Source organism: Rhipicephalus sanguineus, chromosome 4, assembly GCF_013339695.2.
Source record: "Rhipicephalus sanguineus isolate Rsan-2018 chromosome 4, BIME_Rsan_1.4, whole genome shotgun sequence".
NCBI classification, from domain to species: Eukaryota; Metazoa; Arthropoda; class Arachnida; order Ixodida; family Ixodidae; genus Rhipicephalus; species Rhipicephalus sanguineus.
The window spans coordinates 177,697,379-177,719,223 of NC_051179.1; the positions used below are offsets into that span (position 1 = coordinate 177,697,379).

The following is a 21,845-nucleotide window of genomic DNA, read 5'->3' on the forward strand; positions in this document are numbered from 1 at the left end:
GAAAGGTTACCGTGCGAAAGCTGACCGCAAGGCTTCATGGTGCCTACTTTTTTTTTTCCCCCTCACTGCCATTCTACCACTGAAGAAACGCCTGGAAAGTGAGCGACCTCGCTCGCAGCGTCCGAAATCTGCGTGCGGTGCTCACCGATCTGGGTATCTTAGTCGCGAGTAAACTGGAGCGGGGCACGCGCGAGCGCGCGCCCCTGTCACGCTTTAGAAGGCATGTTTTAACTTTTTTTCGCTTCGTATGCGCCATATTTTTACCGCGACCGTGTGCAAAGTGTTTGTTGTAAAAGTAGAAGGCTTTGAAAAATGTTCGCTATATCTGGACGCAGCTTCAATGGTTAGCATAGGAAAATCGTAAGTGCACCCAGATATGGTCGTTATAACCGATAGATCGTTATATGTGGGATCGTTATAAGTGGGTTCGACTGTATTCGGGTTTGACCTGCAAGGACAGTTAGCAAAGCCTGACGCAGACTGCGCCGCAGTGTTTGAGAAACTTCGCGATTGTAGTAGATAATTTTGTTAAGATTGCGCGCAGGATGCAAATAGTCAAGATTATTGCAGAGCTTGCGCGACCACCAGTGATAAGACTCGAATGTTCGATGCCACACGTACAAATGCCGGCACGCCTAGCCACAGATAAGTCTATCGACGGGCGACGCCCTGTTCGCCGCTATCAGTGTACAGTATGTATTGCTGTAGTTTGAATTTACGTTTCTCGGCCACAAGTTCGGCCAAATAAAGAGTTTCACCTTGGACACACCGACTGCTGTCTTCATGGACGTCACGACCCCGTGACAAAATGTATAGTATATATATATACACACACACACTTTTTTCTTATCCTATACTCACCACTATCAGGCACATTTGTAAAGCTATCATAGAAAATGTGCATTATTACAATGAAGTCATTAATGCATCAGGGATAATTACAGCACACATGTTTGTATAGTATGCTAGATCGACTTGCCTTAAGAAAGGTTACACTAAAGACGCTCAAGACTAATACTATGCCAACCTGGATATTAGAAGTGTAAGATGCAAATGTAGCACTTCTCAGATAAAACAAAAGCCCCGTAGGATAAAATACAGTGAAACCTCGATATAACGAATATAGCAAATTATCGGTTATAAGGCAGTAAATGTAGAATAGCCTTGGCATAGATACACTTACGAATACACGTTTATAATGAATTCTCTTATATAATGAAGTTATTTTCATGTCAAATGGACTTCTTTGTAATTAGGTTAGACTGTACACAAAAACAAAATGCAAGCAGTCATACCATCCTGAAGGTCTTGCAATAGCATCCCATGATGTAATGAATCCTGACAGCAATTGCACAAAACTGATGAAATGCTTCTTGGTACAAAAGGTTATCCCCACAATCCAAGAAACCAAACATTCAATGCAGAAAAGTCTGATAACTTCTCTGTGCACAATATTATTTCAGATACGTTAAAGTTCATTTCAATCTGTTGTCAACATGACACAGTACTGGCATGAATGTCAAAGGAACTGCCGCCTCCATTTCTCCAGGCAGTAACCTGTCAGCATGTTTGGGAATAGAAGAGCGAAACCTTGTCGATGTAGCACATCGATGACACCGAGGTTAGACAGGAAAGACGCCAACTTGCAACTGAATTGGATAGGCATGAAGTTATCCCATTGACAATGAGCGCGCATGCGCAGGAACCAGTGTGCCTCTCGAGCAAACGTGCTGACCAAAAGCAAAAAATTAAAACAAAATGGATAAGATTCGATCTTATCCATTTGCTTAGAGTGTAATGATGCAAGGTGTGAACATAAAAACAAACAGGATGGATTTAGAGTGGGTAACAAGGTGAAATAGCACCCAAAGCCGTCCTTACCTGGTGGGTTAATGGACTTGGGTGCTGTTGGGGGACTTGGGGTCTGACCTTGGTTTTGTCAATGTGCTACATCGACACGTTTTCACTCTTCTATTCCAGAACGTGTTTCACCAACTAGCCTGACAGTTCATGTTTCTACAACCCGTCAGTAATTTCTGTCAAGTGAATGCAAATTGAGTTACGAAAGGCCAATATAACCATTTACTGTGGTTTAGTGTTCTATAGGGACACAACAGAAAAAATTTTTTTCTCTTATTAGTAAGTTTCACAATGCCAAAAGGAGCACTCTGCCAGCGAGAAGGCGCACAAAAAGAAAATGCAGTTGGTAGTGCTGCCTTGACATTCCCGCACCGACTTGGTGTGATGTTTAGATTTTGACTGTCAAAGCCTACATAATCCATTATTGGTGAAAACTAAAAATGAATCACATCGAGTTCGAGAAAAGTCAGGGACATAACAAGGCTAGTTGCAGAAAATTTCAATGAGACAAGTGCTCAAAATATCAAAGACTGAAATCCATGTCACATGGACGTTCAGGTACTAAAGTTCTAGCATAAAGTTTTAAAAATGAGACCTTGACAATTATTTTCCCACTCCAATAAGGAACCTACGACAGCAAGGCAACAATAGTTCACAAGAAATAACTGTTTTGCTTAAGTGTCTGTTTTAGTCCCCTCTGTGCAGGTGTATGATCAACGTACCGGGTGGAGGTCCTGGTGGCATTGCTCCCAGGGCCACGGGAGGAGGAGGAGCGAGACCAACCACAGGTGGTGGCGGGGGAAGCCCACCCACAGGGGGCGCATCGGCAAACAGCTGATGGGGTCGGTCCGAGTGGGCCAGAGGGTTCTGTGCAGCCAGCAGACGCTCTGCACACACACACACACTCGCACGTTAGGACAGTGTTGACGACACAACTAAAAAGCGCGTCTGCCGAGCGCAATGTCATGAAAATTTGGTAGGCACTGCCATTCAATTCACATAAAGCTCTACTAACGGTAACAACAAACACCTTTGGTTTAGGCCACTTGGTTCACACATATTTCTTGGCACTGTCGAATTCCTCAATAACGAAATCGCCGGGGAAGCGCTTTTTGTTTGTTCTCGTGAGAATTTCATTGTCGCGAAAATAGGAAAATACTCGCACCGATTACTTCGCATGACAAAACTTATTTAAAGAAGTCGCTGATCTTGCTCTGTTTCACGTTGCTTTGAAGAAGCTTGACGGCTCGAGCCTTGCAGTTAAATAAGCTTTGCATAGCTTCATCGTCGTCGTGGGCGCCAAGGAAAGTGCAAATGATGTCAAAAGTACATATCAAGAACTTCGTGCTAACTTACTTGCCTTTCTTGCATTTTGTTGCTTTCCCCACCCTCGTCGTGACTCTCATATTCTTAGCGCACACTTTTGGTGATAGCGTCGCGCTGAACTCTTCATGCACAACTGATCGGCATGGTGGTTGGCGTGCACACAGGGACACGCGCGGCAGCAAGCAGTTAGGTAGTTTACTTATTTATTTACTTACAAGTACCTTACAGGCCTCGCAGAGGCCTGTAAGGGTGGGGTGGGGGTTCGATACAAAGTAAAAACAAATTGGGTTAACATCAATGCCAATAACAATGCAGAACAACATCAACAACAGCAGCAAAAATATGTCCAAGTACAAAACTAGTCATATGTATGCCAAATGAGTAGGCAAGTTTGAAACACACAAAAGAAATGCAACAGCGTGTTCGACAGATCGAATGAAGCGCAGTGAAACAGACTACGCAGTTTGCCGGTACTTGTTGGGATAATGAACAAAACTTAATGCAACAGCATCACTTTGATGATGAAATAAAAGAAAAAGGGGACGCATGAATCATGGGAGCAAATGGACTGGCTGAGGATTATCAGTCTACAAAATGTCTGTCGGCATGACTTCACATTCGTGGATGCCGTCACTTAAAACGTCATGTGCCGACGTAGTTGCCAGTTGCCTACAGAGGCGTTAGCGAAAAACTGTTTTCAGCGAAAAAAAGAAGATTCATCACTATCATCATGATCATCCAACCAAATGTAAACAGCAATGGTCGCACCAATGCTTGTTGGTGGAAACGTATGTGCCCGAATTGTCGAATGAGCGGTGCTGAAATTTTCTAACTTCGGGGTTCCCAACTAGCTCATGGGTTGAAAAAATTTTGTGGATCACTGCTTGAAATTTTCACTATTGCGGGAGTGCTTTTTAAAATCTGTTTCGCTGTCGAGACGGGGAAAATGCATTGAACAACTCAATGGTCGTTCGCCGGGGACACCGCATTTCTTCGTTGCCGCAAGAATATCATTCTTGAGGGCTTTTGTTATTGAGGGGTTTAACCGCACCTGTTCTTTTTAGTCACACAAAGCTTACTAGTCAGAGTATCTGATTGTGAAATGATAATGCGGAAAACACCGTTCAAACATATTTGATCAGAACTTCTCGATCTGCCGTGCTTATGAAGTCATCCATGCAACATATGGTGCAAACAATGGCAGGTGAGAGTGATAGTGACTGTGTGCTACCAAACAAGTGAGACCCTATTTGTTAAAAAGTCATGTTGTCATCGTGAAGCCCGTGTTGCTGTGGTTTGTGTTCACACGCTAAGATTTGCCCTGCACGTGTGCAGCAAACCCACATGCGTGCCCCACGCATGCACACCATGCGCATGTGCCGTGGCTTCACATCAGTTTTCACTTCCACTATCCACCACGAAGGCGGCGCTGCTTCTCAGCGTCGACTCCTTTTACCTCGTAATAAGCACAGAATAAAGCGAGGACGCCTGATAATATGCAGAATGTATTTTTAAGCATGAATTATGGTGCATCTAAAGAGCAGCAGAATATGTACAGCAATCCGAACTTCTCCTTTGCACAATGCCAGTTTGTCTGCAAGGCCGCACAGCGTACTAATTTTTGCAGCTTTCAAATGTAAATTAAAAATTCTATTCAAATCACAGAAAGAATTCCCAGTTTTGTCACTATATAATTCGCAGTCTTCCACCTGGATCTATGTCACGTATCTCGGGAGCACTTGCAGTGTGGAATGGAGTTGGCCGAGAGAGAGTCGGGAGACCGTGGCGGCAAGGCAAAGAGACTTTATCTCGCACACTACGGCAAACGAAATTAACACACTCAACATTTACAAAAGTAAGTAACACATGAGAAAGTACTGAGCTGTATGAAAATAAAAAATTCAAGCTATGCTCAGCTCTCCTAGCCTGAAAGTCTGGCCACTACAACGCCTCAGTCTGTCGCTATCCCAATCAAACATTCTTACTGTTCGTGGTGTTTGCCGACTCGGTTCTGTGCCAAAGTCGACGCCCTGTCCCGTCGCCGAAGCTCCTGTCGACGTTGATACGTTTTTTTTGCTTTTACGTCCGTGTGTTCTTCAAATAAATCTTTTCAGTTGCGAATCGGCACTTGTCCGTGTCCCTTCTGTTCTTTTCCATCTTTGTCATTCCTCGCGCTGTACCCAAACATGCGGCATATATACACTGCGAAAACGTGGTCCTCCAACCACTGCCGGCCCTCAGTCTGTGCCATCCATGTCTTTCGTCAGGTTCCCTATCTGTTGGACAGATCCAAGTGCCCAAGTGCGCGCCAAGGAATAGCACAAACAAAAGAAGTGCTACATCCCGTACCAGCCAGGCATATGTTTAAATTTACACCTGTCAGTTCTGTCATCTATTAGTGTTTATTTTTTTCTATTATGTATTGTGGACAAAGGCCTCCGTGCTGCTCCAACGAAGGCACGTGTACTCGACTGTCCTACAGCAGCCGTGGTTTTTGCGTGCTACTACGTGTGTGAATATACAAATGTGGTTGTCACTTGACCACACCCTTAGCATCATCGTAAAGGAGAGATTGAAGCTCAAGGTAGCCCCAATTTCTCATTTCTCAAACAAAAAATAAAACCCTCCTGAGTTCCATTTTCTTTGCACTTCGTTTTCTCACCTTTCATTTTTTATGCAGTTACTACACTCAGTCACCCCTGTGCCATTTCACAACAAATAAAGACATAACCATTCTGTTTTCTTGCATTTAGATCCTGAAACATTGGTAAGTGCTGTAATGCTGTCCTTACATGCCTGCACATTATACAGATTTTCATAATTGGCTTTTTGTAAAAGTTGTTATTAAGACAACATGTACAGGCAATTTTAAAAATTTTTTGGTGTGTTTATATGAACATTAAAAAAATAAATCAATAGCTTTACGGCACAGAATGGGCCCTTGTGAATATCCTTATGCAATAATCAGGATGAACTTATGTCTGATTAATTAATTAATTTTGGGATGACAATGAGTCTATCAAGGGTTGCTACTCAAGAACTACAACAAATAGCTCATAACTTATTTCAGTTATGATATCAGCATAACAAATCACATCTGCATGCCAAATTTCATCCCTTTTACCCATAAATAAAAAAAATAGTTTTGATTGCCATGTCCTCCCTTAAAGGGGCCCTCACCAAGTCTGGCCATTTTGAGCTGACAAGCGTAATGCACACCCTGGACGCTCACGATCACGCCTGCCAAAACTTGCAATGTTATGTGCCGGGGTATTGCAAAGTGCTCTCAGCGCTTTGTGACACACAGTTTGGGCTTTATGAAAAAATATAATTACAGTTCTAGCTGTTCTAGATCATGGGTATCACTCTGACAAGCTAAATAAGTGACCCAAAAACATTTCACATTCAGCTCGTACTCATTGCACAGATCTAAACTGCAGATGGAATACTGATTTTATAAGACATATGTTAGGCTTTACACGTGAAAAAAATAGCTGTAGATCTGAATAATGTAATAAAAAAAACACTTTTTTCTTTGATGATCTTTTGGTCTGCACAAGCCACGTTTCCTCTTAAAGGGCGAGTAAACACGCTCCAACTTTTTTTTAAAACTTCCCAAACAAGTTAGCTCATTCATACAGGAGGCTGTGGTGCCCACATCTTGCGAATATTCCACCACTGCACGTCACGCAGACGCTCCATTTCGAAAAACAACTTCAGCGTCAGTCTAGTCTTCTTTCCTCGCTAAGTGACGTAGCTCATCAATTGGTTCACTACATACGAAACTGTGCCTTCGCCCTATGGTGATGTGGTTGTGGCTGCGCAGTTGTTGTACATGTCATGTATTTGCTTACCTCGTCAGTCCCTTACACTGCGCTTCCTCAATGCACTGTCTGCGAGTAAGTGACACGAGCAACATGTGGAGAAAGCCTTGCTCGGTCATTGGCTGTGCACGGATGACGTAAATCACTGACATTGTGTTACGTTGGCAAAGTGGGTGTAGTCGCCACGACAACAAGCTATGCCTACCCTGCTCCACAGCAGATAAGGATAAGGAGGCTGAGCAAGAAACTTAAACAAGCCAAAGTGGCCATATTAGGGTTCTTCTTTCCTCTGTAATTTGCTTATTACAGCACTTACTAGCAAAACTCTTGTGGCAGCATGTTCACATCACACAAGTATGCAGTTATCTCTTCTTCACAAATTTTGGGCCTCGAGGGTTATTTACTGGCCCTTTAATAACCTAACAATCATTTTCTGTATGGAAAAGACAGCTTATAGGATTTCACAGAAGTATTGCTTATTTTTACAACCTTGGTGCCAATAACTAACCTGCTGCTGATCCGTGCCGCTCGCCCTTGGAGTCCTTTTTGAAGGCGTATGAGATGGTGATGGCCCGGTTGCAGAGGTATTGGCCATTCATGGCCTCAATGGCTGCATCTGATGCCTCGAAGCTGGCAAAGTTGATGAAGGCATACCCCTTGGAGTTGCCCGTGTCTGGATCACGCATGATCTGCAACACAGAGCGACAAGAACATGAGTCCAATGCGGGTACTGCCATTTGGACAAAGAAATACGATGAGTGCCAACACAGAGAAATTTCAGCTTGAATCAAATTTGGACAGGTTCTTCCAATACTACTGCATTTGCAAGCGCACATTTACCCCCAATCTTTCCCCGAGTGTGGGTCTCAAATGCGGGACACTTCTTACCGATGCCTTGTTCATACCATTATGCGGAACAGCACAAACACTAATGGCTGACGAACGCACTTAACATCCGTCCTCATCACTTTCATTGCATTGCCACTGGAAAGGCTTGCCTCATCAATGCCCCCTCAAGGGTGGTAATTTGTTTAACACGTGATATTCTAGTCATCGTCAAGCATAGTGTTCAACAAAACCGCATGCCATCATTCAAAACAAACTCATGTGCACACTTCTTGTAGCAATGCCTTCCAAAAGCTACTGTACTCATTGTGTCTATGCGTTGTCACATTGATGAGCACAGTAGACAACCAAGAGTGTCAAAGCATCACAATGTCTGGCTTCCACAAGACCACCTTCTGCATTATGACCTTGTGACACAGTAACTGTAACACACAGCCACCAGAACACACGCTGATGCATTGATGCTGTATCACTAACAGACTGCATATGTGGCATGTTACGTCATCACGTTGTTGCTATAAAAAGATGAGTGCACAGGAAATAAAGTTCAGTGTTTTCCCACGGTAACAGTGCGTGCTGTTTCGCTTCGGCTGCTCCCTACGAGCTGGCTATAACAGTGGCGACGAGGATGAAAGTGTGATCTGCTGGTGCTGCCAGTAACTTCCCCTGCTGAGGCTGTTCTCTCTACCGCGTATAAGTTGACAATGTCCGTAGTCGGCAAGCTTAAGCTGTTTGACGGGGGAACAACCAGCTGGGATGAGTATCAAGAGCAGGTAGAACAAGTAGAACAAACAAAAATGCGAGCAGTACTTCTCACCTGTTTGGGACCGGCCCCATATTCCTTACTGCGGAATCTGCTGTCACCGTTGAAGCAGTCAGAAACAAGCCTGTCAACCATCCTTGATGTACTCAAGAAGCATTTTTCTCCGAGACCATCGGAAGTGGTTGTAAAGATTAAGTTCAATTTGAGAATACAGTCGAACCCGACTATATCGAACCCGTTTACATCGAATTATCCTGTATATCGAACAACTTCTGAACACGGTATAGTTACAGTGAGAATATACAGCGAAAATTACGATTACATCAAGGATAGCAGCGACTCCCGATATATCGAACGTCAAGCAGGGCAAGAGTGCCCCCGGAAGTTAGCTTGCCGCTTTTGAAGCCTGCGAGTGGCCCACGCACATCACCACTGTGCAGCACGTGGCGCTAGGATAGAAGCCTGGTAGATGGACATGGCTCCCATAGGTGAACAGTGGCTCATTAGATAAAAACATTGCTGGGTGGACGGGGATGTTCGTAGCAAGTTTTACGAAAGTGCTTTTTCCTTTCAGCTTCCCGACACGCCAACAAGACGTGGAGGATGGTCAGCGACTCACCACATTTACTGCACATAGGAGGTTCACCATTGTTCAAGAGGTACGAGTGTGTGCCATACGTATGGCCTATCCTGAGCCGACAAAGCAATATCTCACTTCACTGGTTTTTTAGAGGTTGTGGCAAATTTCCTATAAGGCCCTAATAGGGGGTATTCATAATGATTTGTGCTCTGGCAACACTGGGCAAGTCTGCCAGCGTTTCAATAAGAAGAGGCTACGGAGAGGCTGAGCAGCAGCCGTTGGCGCAGCTTTTGGACCAAGAAAATGCGGCCGTTTCTTTCGTCATGGTCAGCGGACCTCACTGTGCTGCCAAACATTGTCGGACACAATGTCGGAGGTCTGTGTGCTTGAAACTCATCTCAACGACAGCTGCAAGAGGTGCACCACTTCGCAAAGCCACACTGCTGTTCTCTAGTGGTGTGTGCTTCCGATCTGAGATAGGCGTTCAAGGAAAGTGTTTGTTGCAGAGGAGGTGTGACTGTCAAAGATAACCTTGCACTGCAATACACCTCCATCATACTTCCCACTGAGATCATGTACACGCGTCACAAACACTCGTTAGATATCGACACCACGTTGTTTCTGCGTGACCTGTGCAACAGTGTGCTGCTTTCCTTGGCTCATAACTTTAGCCACAGGTATCACTACAACCTTCGCAATAGTGTTTGTCATAGTTTTTTTTAAATAAGCAAGGCATAGAAATGTGCACGAACGGTGCACTGCAAACCAAACAAAAATACCAATCGCGCGTTTCAACTGTAAACAAAGAGAGTGGCCTGAGTAACGCTTCTTTACTGCACACTGGTTGCTTATCTTAGTCGAAATCAAGAAGAAGAAATGGACACGGGCAGGGCATGTAGTGCATAGGCAAGATAAACACTAGTCATTAATACCGTAGTTACACGGGCATGCTAACCTCAGTTACGGCAAACCTCAGTTCCCTTAAAACGCAGTTACATGCAGTTAGACGAAGTCCAACCGCAGTTATCCCACTAACTGTGGTTTCTTGAAACTGAAGTTGACCACCTCAGTTAAGGAAGCCAACTAACAAAATGGCGGCACCCATGTCAGCAGTTGAAGGCAGTGTGGCTCCAATGGAGGCCGAAACATCTTCCCAAAAGCAGGTCAACTGGCCTTTCTCAACAACAGAGACGCTGACATGTGAAACAGTCCGTCAAAACAAACCATGCACCAAACATGGCGATACCGAAAGTATCAAGCTGCGGATTGTCTTGGCTTTCACACAGACTGCAAGGTGACTTCACCCATAGTTGCGAGACTAACCCTTACTTATGCCAAACATTGCCAAAACACTTGATGGGATACGCTCGCAGACTGCAGGTACAAGGAAGATGGGTTTATTTTGAATAAAATACATTGCATTTGCCAGTATACTTATGAAAACCCATTAAACGTTTGTATTTTCAATCGCGAAACTGAGTGTCACGTGAGCTCCTTCCCAGACCCAAACTAAGGACAACTTTTCATGTGTAACATGTGCCAACCGCAGTTGGCACTAACTGTAGTTTACTCCGGTTAACTGAGGTTCATCGTAGCTGAGGTTAGCGTGCCCATACAACTCGGGTATAAGACTAACTAACTGAATTCCAAGAGAATGCAAATGCGCGAGGGGGAGGCAGAAAGTTAGGATTAAGAAGTTTACGGGTACTGGAACACGGCAGCAGCAAACACAGGACCAGGTTTATTGGCGGAACATGGGAGAGGCCTTTGCCCGGCAGTGGGCGTAGTCAGCCTGATGATGACGATGGTTGTTTATAAGGCCTTGTGGTTGTATTTTATCACGCGAATTTAGTGTTGTCGTTCTGATTTTCTTGAACGCAATACGTGTGCGTTCACTGACATATCTTTTTAAAATATTGTGCTCTTTGCTTTCGCACCCCACGGCGGTGTTGCAATATCGTGCGCTATTGCAAACAGCATACGAGGCCTGGGATCAGCGGAAAGATAAGTGCGATGATCTACTGAACAAACAGCTCCATCTACTGTACGGCTCCATAACTCTTAGCTCCGTGTTCGCAGCGCACGCCGATTGAAGAAAGCAAGAAAGAAAATAAAAGGAGAGGGATAAGGGGAATGTAAAGCAAAGGGCAGACGCGGCATGTGGACCATGTACATTGGCGCGCATTGCCTTGCGAAGCTTGGAAAAAGATGCCTGTTGGGATCTTTGCGCCCACTCAAGTCTCATGTGGTGGCACTGACCCGCGCAGCAGTGTCTGTGGCACTGCTTACACACATTTACAGTGATGCTACCGAGGACTTCTGATTTGGAGCAATTTTTGGAGCAGCAAAATTTCCGTTTTGGAGCACTTTGGAGCAGCAAAATTTTCATCTTGGAGCACTTTGGAGCAGATAATTTTGAATCTGGGAGCACTTTGGAGCAGCTAATTTTACATCCTGGAGTGCAATACAGAAGCATATTGCATTAACGTTCAAGCACCTGAGTATTATTATGGGGCTCTTATGAAGGCTAGAAATATTTCGATTCATTGCAAATCTCATGGAAAAAAATCATCTCAGGAGCATAGGCGTGCGCACAGGGTGGGCAGAGGGGGGGGGCCCCCCCCCTAATCACCTAAGAGGGGGGGGCGCAAAATCTGCCCCTACATTGACCCTTGCGATAGCAATTATATTGACACTCTCGGCAGATTTTTGCCGTCGCCGTTGCCGTAATTTTCTGTATAAAGTCCAAATTAATAACATCACCACGCGCATTCTAGCTGCGGGTAAAAGCTCGCGAGCGCTGGCGACGAACGCGGCTGAAGTGGAGATTAAACTAGCCGGCCATCTGTCTCCGTCGCACGGACAGCGCATGAGATAACATCTTCCCGCGTGCGGGCAGATGCTACATCGGCCAAACTGGTCGCTGCTACATCGGCCAAACTGGTCGGTGTGTAAATGACCGCCTCAGGGAACACCGCAATCTAATGCGGGGTTCTGTGGGCAGCCACCTAGCTGCGCACAGCTCCGTATGCGGCTGTCATGCAATGTTCGATCAATGTAAGATACTTCGGCGATACAGGGATCAACGAGCACGTGAGATTTATGAGGCATTTTGCATTGACAATAAAGGTGACATGTGCGTGAGTGTGCCTTCGTTAGCGCTCCTCACCAGGGAAATTGCCTATCTGTCTAGTGGATGATGGTTTTATTTTTTTCAGAAGCTTTCATAGAATTCGTGAACAATGTTTCACGTCACTGTTCTCCTCTCCTTCCTTTCATGTTGCGTGTGCTATATATACCCCCATGTACGGAATAAAACCTTGGTTGTAAGTCAGCGCTTGGTCCGTCTCCTTCACTGTCCCGTGTGTCGCGCTGTTTCTCGTATCGTTGAACCCTCTTAACTACGTACAGTCAACCACAAAAGTTTACGGACCACGCGAGCGCGTGCCAAACTGCCTGTCCGCGCCACCTAGCGGTGCGCCATCTACCGCCGACCGCAGCGCTGGGCCGGAAATGGGTCTTATTGTTATTCACTGGCCTTACAATCTTCTAGTGCCTCGCAACGCATTGTTAGTTCGCAGTTTTCACGCAAAGCGCTTATGTGCAGTATGACCGTCACACTTTGATAGCAGGATCAAAGCTATCACGGCGTGCCTCGAACGGCGTGCCGTTGCGTAGGTATCACTGTGAGAAAGATTGCGACTGATAACAGTTATGCGGATAGACCGCGGCCGCCAAAGAGCGCGTCTCGTGAAAAAGTGAAAGGCGAAGAATATTTCTGCCCAGTCGGAAAACAGACAGGCCATCGATTAAGGAAGGGATGCGTCTCGGGCGCTGTGCTGCTGTCGATCGCCGCTGACGTAGCGGAAGTGTCGCGAAGAGGCTGTTGGCCAGACGCTCGCGTGGTCCGTAAACTTTTGTGGTTGACTGTACATGCCAACCGCCACTTTTGCACCTCGTGATGAGCGCCGCTGATAACAGCAAAGCGCAGAATAGATTACGGCTATCTCGCAGAAGCGTTTGTAAACGATGACGCGGAACACAAAGACTGTGGCGGAAGAGCGGACGACTTGTCTGGCTTTCTCCGATGCGTGTGCGCATGTAAACGATGCACACACACATCGCTGAATCGCCGCCGATATGCAGCATTTGCTGCCGTGTCAAGCCGATCATTTCTAGTAGTGTGCAGCACATCGCCAACTAAGCTGACGCCGTCACCTTACTGTTGCTGTATCACACGCATGCATTTATCATGAAAGGGTTCGTGATGCGCACTTAGTTTCTGACCGCACACGGGCGTGGCAATGGTGGGCTGGTTTCGTCTGCGAAGGCAATGCGTCTATGCGGCGCACTTAGCGGTCTCGCACAAAGACGCAGCAGGAATGGCGGCGCGGCGCATTTGGGTTCTCGCCTATTAAATGCATGCAGTACGCATGCAACTGCGCTAGGCCATGTGCACTACCGAGTACAGTTGAAACCCGCAATAACGAAATCGGCGGGGAAAGCACAAAACTTCGCTCTTGCGGGAATTTCGTTGGCGCGAGAATGCGGCAAAAAAGACAAGGAATTTACAAAAAACATGTTTTATTTCCAAAAGTCGGTAAGTTTGTTTTGGCGGGCCTTACCATGCAGCAATTTCATGCCTTTCGATCGAGAATATCGTTTGCCACGGCACAAAGTTCGCCCCAAGCACTGGTCAGCGACGGCGGCACTGTGCTGTCACCAGTACCGTCATCAAGTACGCCTACAGGCGAACCTTCTTCCGGCTCCGCTGGATCAGCGCAGAATCGAGGACAGCGAGGTGCACGCAACGCCGAATTCTTCGGCGATGTCAATTTTTTTCCTGCCCTTTTCCACCTCACTGATGATTGCAGCCTTATCTTCCAGCGTGATGAACTTTCGCTTTTTCGTTGGAGGCGGCATTTTCGGAGGCAGTGAAATCGGACGAAGCAATCGCAACACACAGTTCACGTTGCACCAAGCGACCAAGCAAACGCTCCACAAATAGCTCCACACACGCGACCATGTGCGCTCAAAGCCGACAAAGCCAAGCACAGAGCCAAGCCAACGAACGAAACTCCGCGAGGAATGCAGATTTGGCTACATAGTCCGCGATAACGAGCAGGTGTTTCGGCAAGCTATCATCATCATCATCATTGTCGCCAGCTTATGTTTTTTTTGTAAACAATGATAACGGCTGCTTCTCAAGTGCGCTGTAGCGATAGTTTTGCACAATTTAAGTGTGGCATGAATGCATGTCAGCAGTTTTCGAATGTAGGTAATGTTGCGAGAGTAGATTATTTGCGCACTCGTGTTTCAAAAATTTCGTTAATGAGGGAATGCGTAGTCGCGAGTTACGAAATGCATGGACTCCTATGGGCGTTTGCAGGTGCTCCGAAAATATTTCGTTGCGGTGAGAATTTCGTTCCCTCGGGATTTCGTTATCGCGGGTTTCGACTGTAGTTAAATGAAGATGCTTATCGTAAGGGTTGTCAGCGATTAAGCCGTAATGGCGCGTTTGCCAGCTGCGTTCATCACACCTCCGTGCATTTCCGCTGCTTCTCCGTAATATCGCCGCACGGCGGCGCGATAGCGGCCCCTTCGAATTTCTGGTCTGCTTCACCCCATAACGCTTCCGCATTGCGGCAAAGCTGACTTTCGGACGCTGCTACTGTCTCAAACAGATCGACTCGCGAAAGCGCTGGTTCGAACCTATGAGACAATAGACGCGGCAGAGGTGGGGGTTTCAAATAATGCCTTTCGGACCTGCAATTTGGGCAGAAAGTCAGAAAAATCAGACATGGAATAGCTTCAGCGTCCGAAATTTTGGATGTTCTAATACATTGAAGTCTATGGGGCTGGTGACTGTGCCGCGAAAGCGTCCGAATTTTCGAGCATGTCCTGAATATCGGGCGTCCGAAAAATCGGCAGTTGACTGTATATGACGTTTTCTGATTACTCCGTTAGTTTGCTTACTACATTTTTCAGCAGCGTCAATAAAAAAATGTATTGTATATATATACGCCACAGCATCGTCTATACTAAATGAAGCAATGTTGTCCCACTGTAGATATATATGGTGCTGGAACTGCTCCCAGTCTGCTGACTTCATTTTCCAATGGGGAAGCTCTGGAGAACAATTGTCTTACTTTGTTAAACTTAATTCTGTAGGGAAGTGACCATTTCCTTATGGGTTCTTAAAAACCCACCAGTCAAGATACTGTCACGTGGTCGTGACGTTGAAGAACACAGCAGTCAGCAGGTTCAAGACAAAACTGATAGTGGCAAACAGAGCGGCGGCCGTCGATAATCTGAACATCAGTGGAGTGCGTTGTCATATATAAAGCAGTCATCAAACCTTCCAGCTTTAATGCTGGTGCTCGCGTAAGCTCTCAAATAAACTTGACTCTTCGTGTCCTACGCATAATCTTAAAGGGACACTAAAGAGCAAAACGATTTTTCTCGCATTAGTAAAGTAGTCTTCCACGATACCAAAAACACCACGCTTGCTGCGAGAAGACGCTTAATAAGTGAGAAAACGCACAAAAAGAAAATACAGGTGGCGACGCCACCTTGGAATTCCAGCACCATTTGCCGTGACGTCACATATTTCTGACGGCGCCTGCTTGGGCCTACGTAGTTGCTAATCGGTTAAATCGAAGTACATTGTCCTCTGAGGGGGCCAGAGACTTAATATAACGAGTTTGTGGAAATTTCTTCGAGCCAGTGGCGCCAAAATACGTTAAATGCTCTTTGAAACCTTTTATGTCACGAATTACAAAGTTCGGCGCGAAATTTAAAAATGAAACTTTGAACTTGGTTTTCTCTTTTAATAATAAACCTATGGTGGTGAAATAAACTACACAAGAGTTCTCCAAACACACCTTATCAATCTAAACCAATTCATTGTTTCTCTTTAGTGTCCCTTTAACAGAATAATCTTGAACAATCGCGGAGCTTCCCAAGCATTACAGCGCAGTCTGCGCCGAGTGTTTCTAACATTTTTTTGATGCTGAAACCCAAATACATCAAAATAAAGTTTATAAATGCACGCGGCAATGCCCCTCTCTGAAAAAGCGTTGTTCTGATGTTTAAAACAGAATATGGAAGTGAAAAAAAAATGCAGGCAATACGAGAGAACAATAATAATGTAAGCAAAAATTAAAGTCCTCCGGTTCCTTAAAAATAGAACGATTTGAGCCGTACCACATGCATGACCTCGGGGCATGCCTGGTGCCGCTGAGAGTTCGTGATGCTGTTGGGGACACCTCGTAGTAGAGTGTGCCAAGATGTCAAAGTGCCCTGTACGTTCGAAGTATCATCAAAGACGCTTCTCGCTAAGTTCTCGTCGGCGTCTCGGCAGCCAGACCGACAAATGGTCGCTGGGTTGGTATAACATGTGGCGTCGTAGAAGATTGTAGTGACGGCTGTCATTCTTTTGCTGGTTTTATATGCGCAGACGGGCGAGTTGTCTGGTTTCTTTGGCGCGCTGAAGGTAGATGGTGACGTTGAGGCTTTCTTCGTCGGTGATGTTGCATGACGGCATGGTGTCGAGTGTCGTTGCCGGGTTCCTTTCGTAGACCAACTTATAAGGCGTCATCTGCGTCGTTTCTTGCACTGCCGTGAAGCATGACATCCCACGTCTTGTGTTTGCCATCGACGTACATGGCCAGCATGTCGGCGACGGTCTTATTTAGACGCTCGGTAAAGCCTGTGGGTGGTAGGCAGTGGTCCGGCGGTGGCTTGTCTGGCTGTATCCCAGGATCACCCAAGTTAGATCAGCAGTGAAGGTGGTACCTCTGTCGGTGATGAGGACCTCTAGGGCGCCATGACGAAGGACGATGTTCTTAAAGAAGAACTTGGCTACCTCGGTGGCACTGCCTTTGGGCAGGGCTCTTGTTTCGGTGCAGCGGGTGAGGTAGTCGGGAGTTACGACAATCCATTTACAGTCGAACCCGGGTATATCGAACTCGCTAAAAAACGTTTATTAGTTCGATATATGGCATAATTCGATATAGGCCCGCTATAGGATTTTGACACAAAGGCACATAACAATAAGAAAAGTACTTTATTAGTATGGTGGCTTACTTGCGTGCCATACTTTGGAACAAAATAGTCCTGGATTTTCTTCTGTGTCAACGACTACGCTGCCTGCGACAGCACGCACGCCTCCACATTGTCCAACGAGTCGGAGCAGCTGAGGCCGCAACCTTCCACATTCACGCAATAGCGCCGGACCAACGCAAGTGCACTAATCACTTCGGAGGATGTAGGCAATGGGCCATCGTCAATTTCCTTATTGCTGTCGCTTTGGCTCGTGGTCGGCACGACGTCTGCAACGTAGTCCTCATCTTGTAGCTCACCCATGATGGCGACATCATCGTCCGCACTGAAGAACTCGTCGAATGTCGATCCGTCGATAGCTCCCGGGAACTCTGCCAGCTTGCTCGAAACTTCGGCGGAAACATCGCAGGTGTTTCCGCCGAAGTGTTTTTGACTTGGCCCTGATGTCTGCCTTGTTCTTCAGGATAGTACTCAAGGTGCTCCTTGGAATTTTGTACGCGGCGGCGACGTCGGACTTCTTTTCACCGTGCTCGACCCGATTTATGATTTCGAGTTTCGCGGCGAACGGCAAATTCTGCCTCTTTGCACAAGCCATGACGACAGCGCGCCAATAAAGTTCACAGAGCACCAACAGGCAACACCACCAGCACGGACCACGCTGAATGAGGACTCGAGGAAAACAGGCAGCAGCAGGCACACAAGCATAAAGAAAGAAAAAATGACGCTCACTTCTACCGCCTCCGCGCCTCGGAGAAAGCACGACGGCCTCTGATTGGCTGTAAGCGCTGCGAGCGGGCCAGGATCGTTTCTTGCAGGGGGGTGTTCGCCCGTGCACAACCGGGTCTAAACCACTTTTTCTAGGGTGGCGCCGGCAGTTTTCCCCGCCACCGCGAGGGAAAGCCAACTTGCTGGGGCACTTTTGAGGCACATGGAGTTTGATATATCGGTTGTCGTTGCTATTTTCGTTCGATGTAATAGTAACTTTTGCTATATATTCTCAATGTAAATTTACCGTGTTTAGAAATTGTTCGATATACGGGATAATTTGATATAAACGGGTTCGATATAGTCGGGCTCGACTGTATTTCCACAAGTTGAAGTTGGGAACGACCCCAGGAGGTCCATCCCGATTTGCTGGAACGGTCGCCAAGGTGGCTCAATCGTCTGAAGAAAGCCTGCTGGTCTTGTTAGCGGTGTCTCGCGTCACGGACAGTCTTGGCATGTCCTCATGTAGCGAGTGACGTCGGCAGCAAGGCGCGGCCAGTAGTACTTTTCCTGTATTCTTGTGAGAGTGCGGGAAACACTGAGATGTCCTGCCATCGGGTCGTCATGCAGGGTCTGGAGCACTTCTGGTCGCAATGCTGAAGGCACCACGAGAAGGTAATTGGCTGGAAGTGGCGAGAAGTTCCTCTTTTGGAGAACACTGCTTCAGAAGAAAAATGATTATTATTATTATTATTATTATTATGGTTTTGTGGCGCAAAGGCTACAATGGCCATAGAGCGCCAAAGCAATGTAGCATGTAAATGCACCGGTTTGATCAATGAGTGTGAGTAAGTGTAACATGGCTGTAAAGGGCCTAAAATGAAGTGCACTTAATATGTGTAAAGTATATATACATAATAAAATTATGACAATGACATGAAATATGTGCAAGGAATGTCAGGTGATAGTATGTTTGTATCGCGGGCAGTGATGATACAGTGCATAATAGATAAAATGTTGCATGTAGCACAACAGTAGCTGAGGGACTACAAACATATCTGGCGGCTTATACCAAGTGGCCCTACCGTGGTAGGGTCTGATAAGCCACCGATATCACCAGGAATAAAGGCTAGCCTTGCCCTCAGAGTTGAGGGCTGGGCTGCTACCTGTGTCGCCAGAATATACGTTGCAGAAAATGGACGTCGCTTAAAAAGTGTAAAAGTTTGTTAAAGGAGACCATGGGGCTGTCTGATAAAAACAGTGATGGATGAAGCGGGATATGTCTTTTGAAGATCTCCGGAAAGTGGCGCTTCCGCTCCATCTCCATTTCAGTACATTCGATAAGGACGTGTAAAACGGACAGGTTCTTCCCACATCTTTCGCATTTTGGTGCGTTTGAGCCATTTAAGAGATGGGAATGAGTGCTATGGGTGTGTCCTATACGGAGTCGGCATAGAACAACTTCTTTGTATCTATCACGACCGGGGAAAACTATGTTTTTAATACGAGGTTGCACTGTATGGAGCTTGTTGTTTATTTCGAGGTCCCATTGTTTCTGCCACCTCTCACGTAGATTGCGGTGGACAAGCGCTTTGAGATCTTTGTATGGCAGAGTGTCCACGTCAACACGGCTTTTTTGTGCGGCTACTGCTGCGCAGGCATCCGCTCTCTCGTTCCCATCTATACCGACATGGCTAGGTACCCAACATACTGTAATCTCTGGGGTGCGCGGATATGCCGTAATTAATTGCCTTTCTAAGTCATTGAGGACTGGATTTTTGTTTGGTTTGCCAGTGTTCAATGCACCAACAACGCTCAATGAATCAGTAAATACGACTGATTTCTTAATGTTACTATTAGTGATGTATTTTATGGCGGTTAATATGGCATATGCTTCTGCGGTGAAAATACTAGTGTGCGTGTTCAGTCTTTGTGAAGAGGTGAATTCAGGCCCGATGGCAGCGGCAGATACAGATTGTCTAGTCTTTGACGCGTCTGTGTAAAATTGCTGACAGCCACGATACTTGTATTGGAGTGATAGGAAATGCTGTTGTATAGCTGCACGAGGATGGCGCTGTTTATCTATGTGGCAAAAAGACATGTCACATTTTATGTGGGTTTTTTGCCACGGTGGGAGCCACTCTATGGAAGGTGCTTGAGTAACTTGTTGTAGCGGTATTTCGGCTTGAGCAGCAGTCGCGGTACAGGTAAGACTGAATGGCTTGGGAAGAGACGGTCGCTTTTCAAAAAACCTTAGGGCTGAAGTGTCCGCCACGAGTTTTGCACAGGGGTGTGTCGGAATGGAGAATAGCTTAAGGGTGTACATGAGGCTGCAGTATTCACGCTCGAGTTGCATGGGCCACTCGTTTGCCTCAACGTACAGACTACTGACGGGACTTGTGCGGAACGCACCGGTAGCAAGACGAATGCCTAAGTGGTACACTGGATCCAGCATCTTAAGTGCCGTTTTTGAGGCTGATTGGTACACTACGCAGCCATAGTTTAGTCGGCTTTTAACAAGACTGTTAAACAGCGATAACAGACATTTAGTGTCAGTTCCCCATGATGGGTGCGACAGCATTTTGAGCAAGTTCATCGTTTTCAGGCATTTCAACTTCAGTGCCTTCATGTGAGGAATGAAAGACATTCGGACATCAAAAATTAGCCCAAGAAACTTATGTTCATTCTTAACACAGATGGGTGAGCCATTGATTTTGACACAAGGGGCCGGCTGAACAGATTTGGATTTATTAAACAAGACACAAACAGTTTTGTCAACATTAACTGCGAAACCATTCTCATTTGCCCATTTCGAGACATGGTTCACGCCCAGCTGAATTTGCCGTTCGCAAATGGACAAGTTACACGACCGAAAGCTTACTTGGATATCATCTACGTAAACAGAGTAGGATATAGTCGGTGGGAGAGCAGTGCGTAGAGAGTTCATCTTTACTATAAAAAGCGTGCAGCTGAGAACTCCCCCCTGCGGGACTCCGTTTTCTTGTATGTATGTTTTGGAGAGTGCTGTACCGACCCGTACTCGAAATTTCCTGTCAGTCAGGTAGCTGTGTATGACGTTGTATAGGTTGCCACATATACCGTAGCTATCCAAGTCCTTTAGTATTCCAAAGCGCCAGGCTGTATCGTATGCCTTTTCAAGGTCAAAGAAAACAGAGAGGCAATATTGCTTGTGCACAAATGCTTCCCTAATATACGATTCTAGCAGTACTAAGTTATCTGTCGTACACCTGCTAACGCGAAAGCCGGCTTGGTGCGGATCTAGGATTCCATTAAATTCCAGAAAATACATTAGACGGCGATTTATAATTTTTTCGAACAGCTTGCATAAACAGCTAGTTAGGGCAATAGGCCTGTAATTTCTTACATCCGATGCATCCTTGCCTTGCTTCAGGATGGGGATTACTATGGCCTCCTTCCACGAATGCGGCATGTGCCCTGTGGACAAGATTTTGTTATATAGGCCAAGTAAGCATTCCAGTGTTTCTCTGGGTAATCGCCTGATCATCTCGTATGTGATTTCATCTGCCCCCGGTGCTGAGTTTCCAGAGCTCTTAAGTGCAACATTAAGCTCGTGCATAGTGATGGGGCTGTTGTACCCTCCCTCAGTGGGTTTCTGTGGGCGGAAATGGCAAGACTCCACCGTTGTCTTATGGCTCAGAAATGCCCTTGAGTAGTGCTCCGAGCTCGATATGTGCTGGAAGTGCTCTCCTAGCCGGTCAGCCTGGCTTTCAAGTGTTGTTCCAAGACTGCTTACTAAGGGAAGAGGGGTAGCGGGTTGCGCCTTGAGTATCCTAGCCCTGTGATAGACTTTTCTCGTGTCTGCGTAGGAATTAATTGAGGAGAGGTATTTCATCCA

The 21,845-nt window shown here is 46.1% G+C and overlaps 1 protein-coding gene across 2 annotated transcripts in view; it reads right to left on the minus strand.

The window, feature by feature from the left end:
- The window catches only part of LOC119390928 (splicing factor 3B subunit 4), a 65,734-nt gene that overhangs the window by 21,513 nt on the left and 22,376 nt on the right, over positions 1 to 21,845 (minus strand). For both annotated transcript variants that reach the window (XM_049414982.1, XM_037658644.2), the window contains 2 exons: positions 7,519 to 7,699; positions 2,583 to 2,747 (listed from right to left, as the gene is read on the minus strand). In XM_049414982.1, coding sequence (XP_049270939.1) covers positions 2,583 to 2,747; positions 7,519 to 7,699 — 346 coding nt within the window. The remainder of the gene's footprint in view (positions 1 to 2,582; positions 2,748 to 7,518; positions 7,700 to 21,845) is intronic.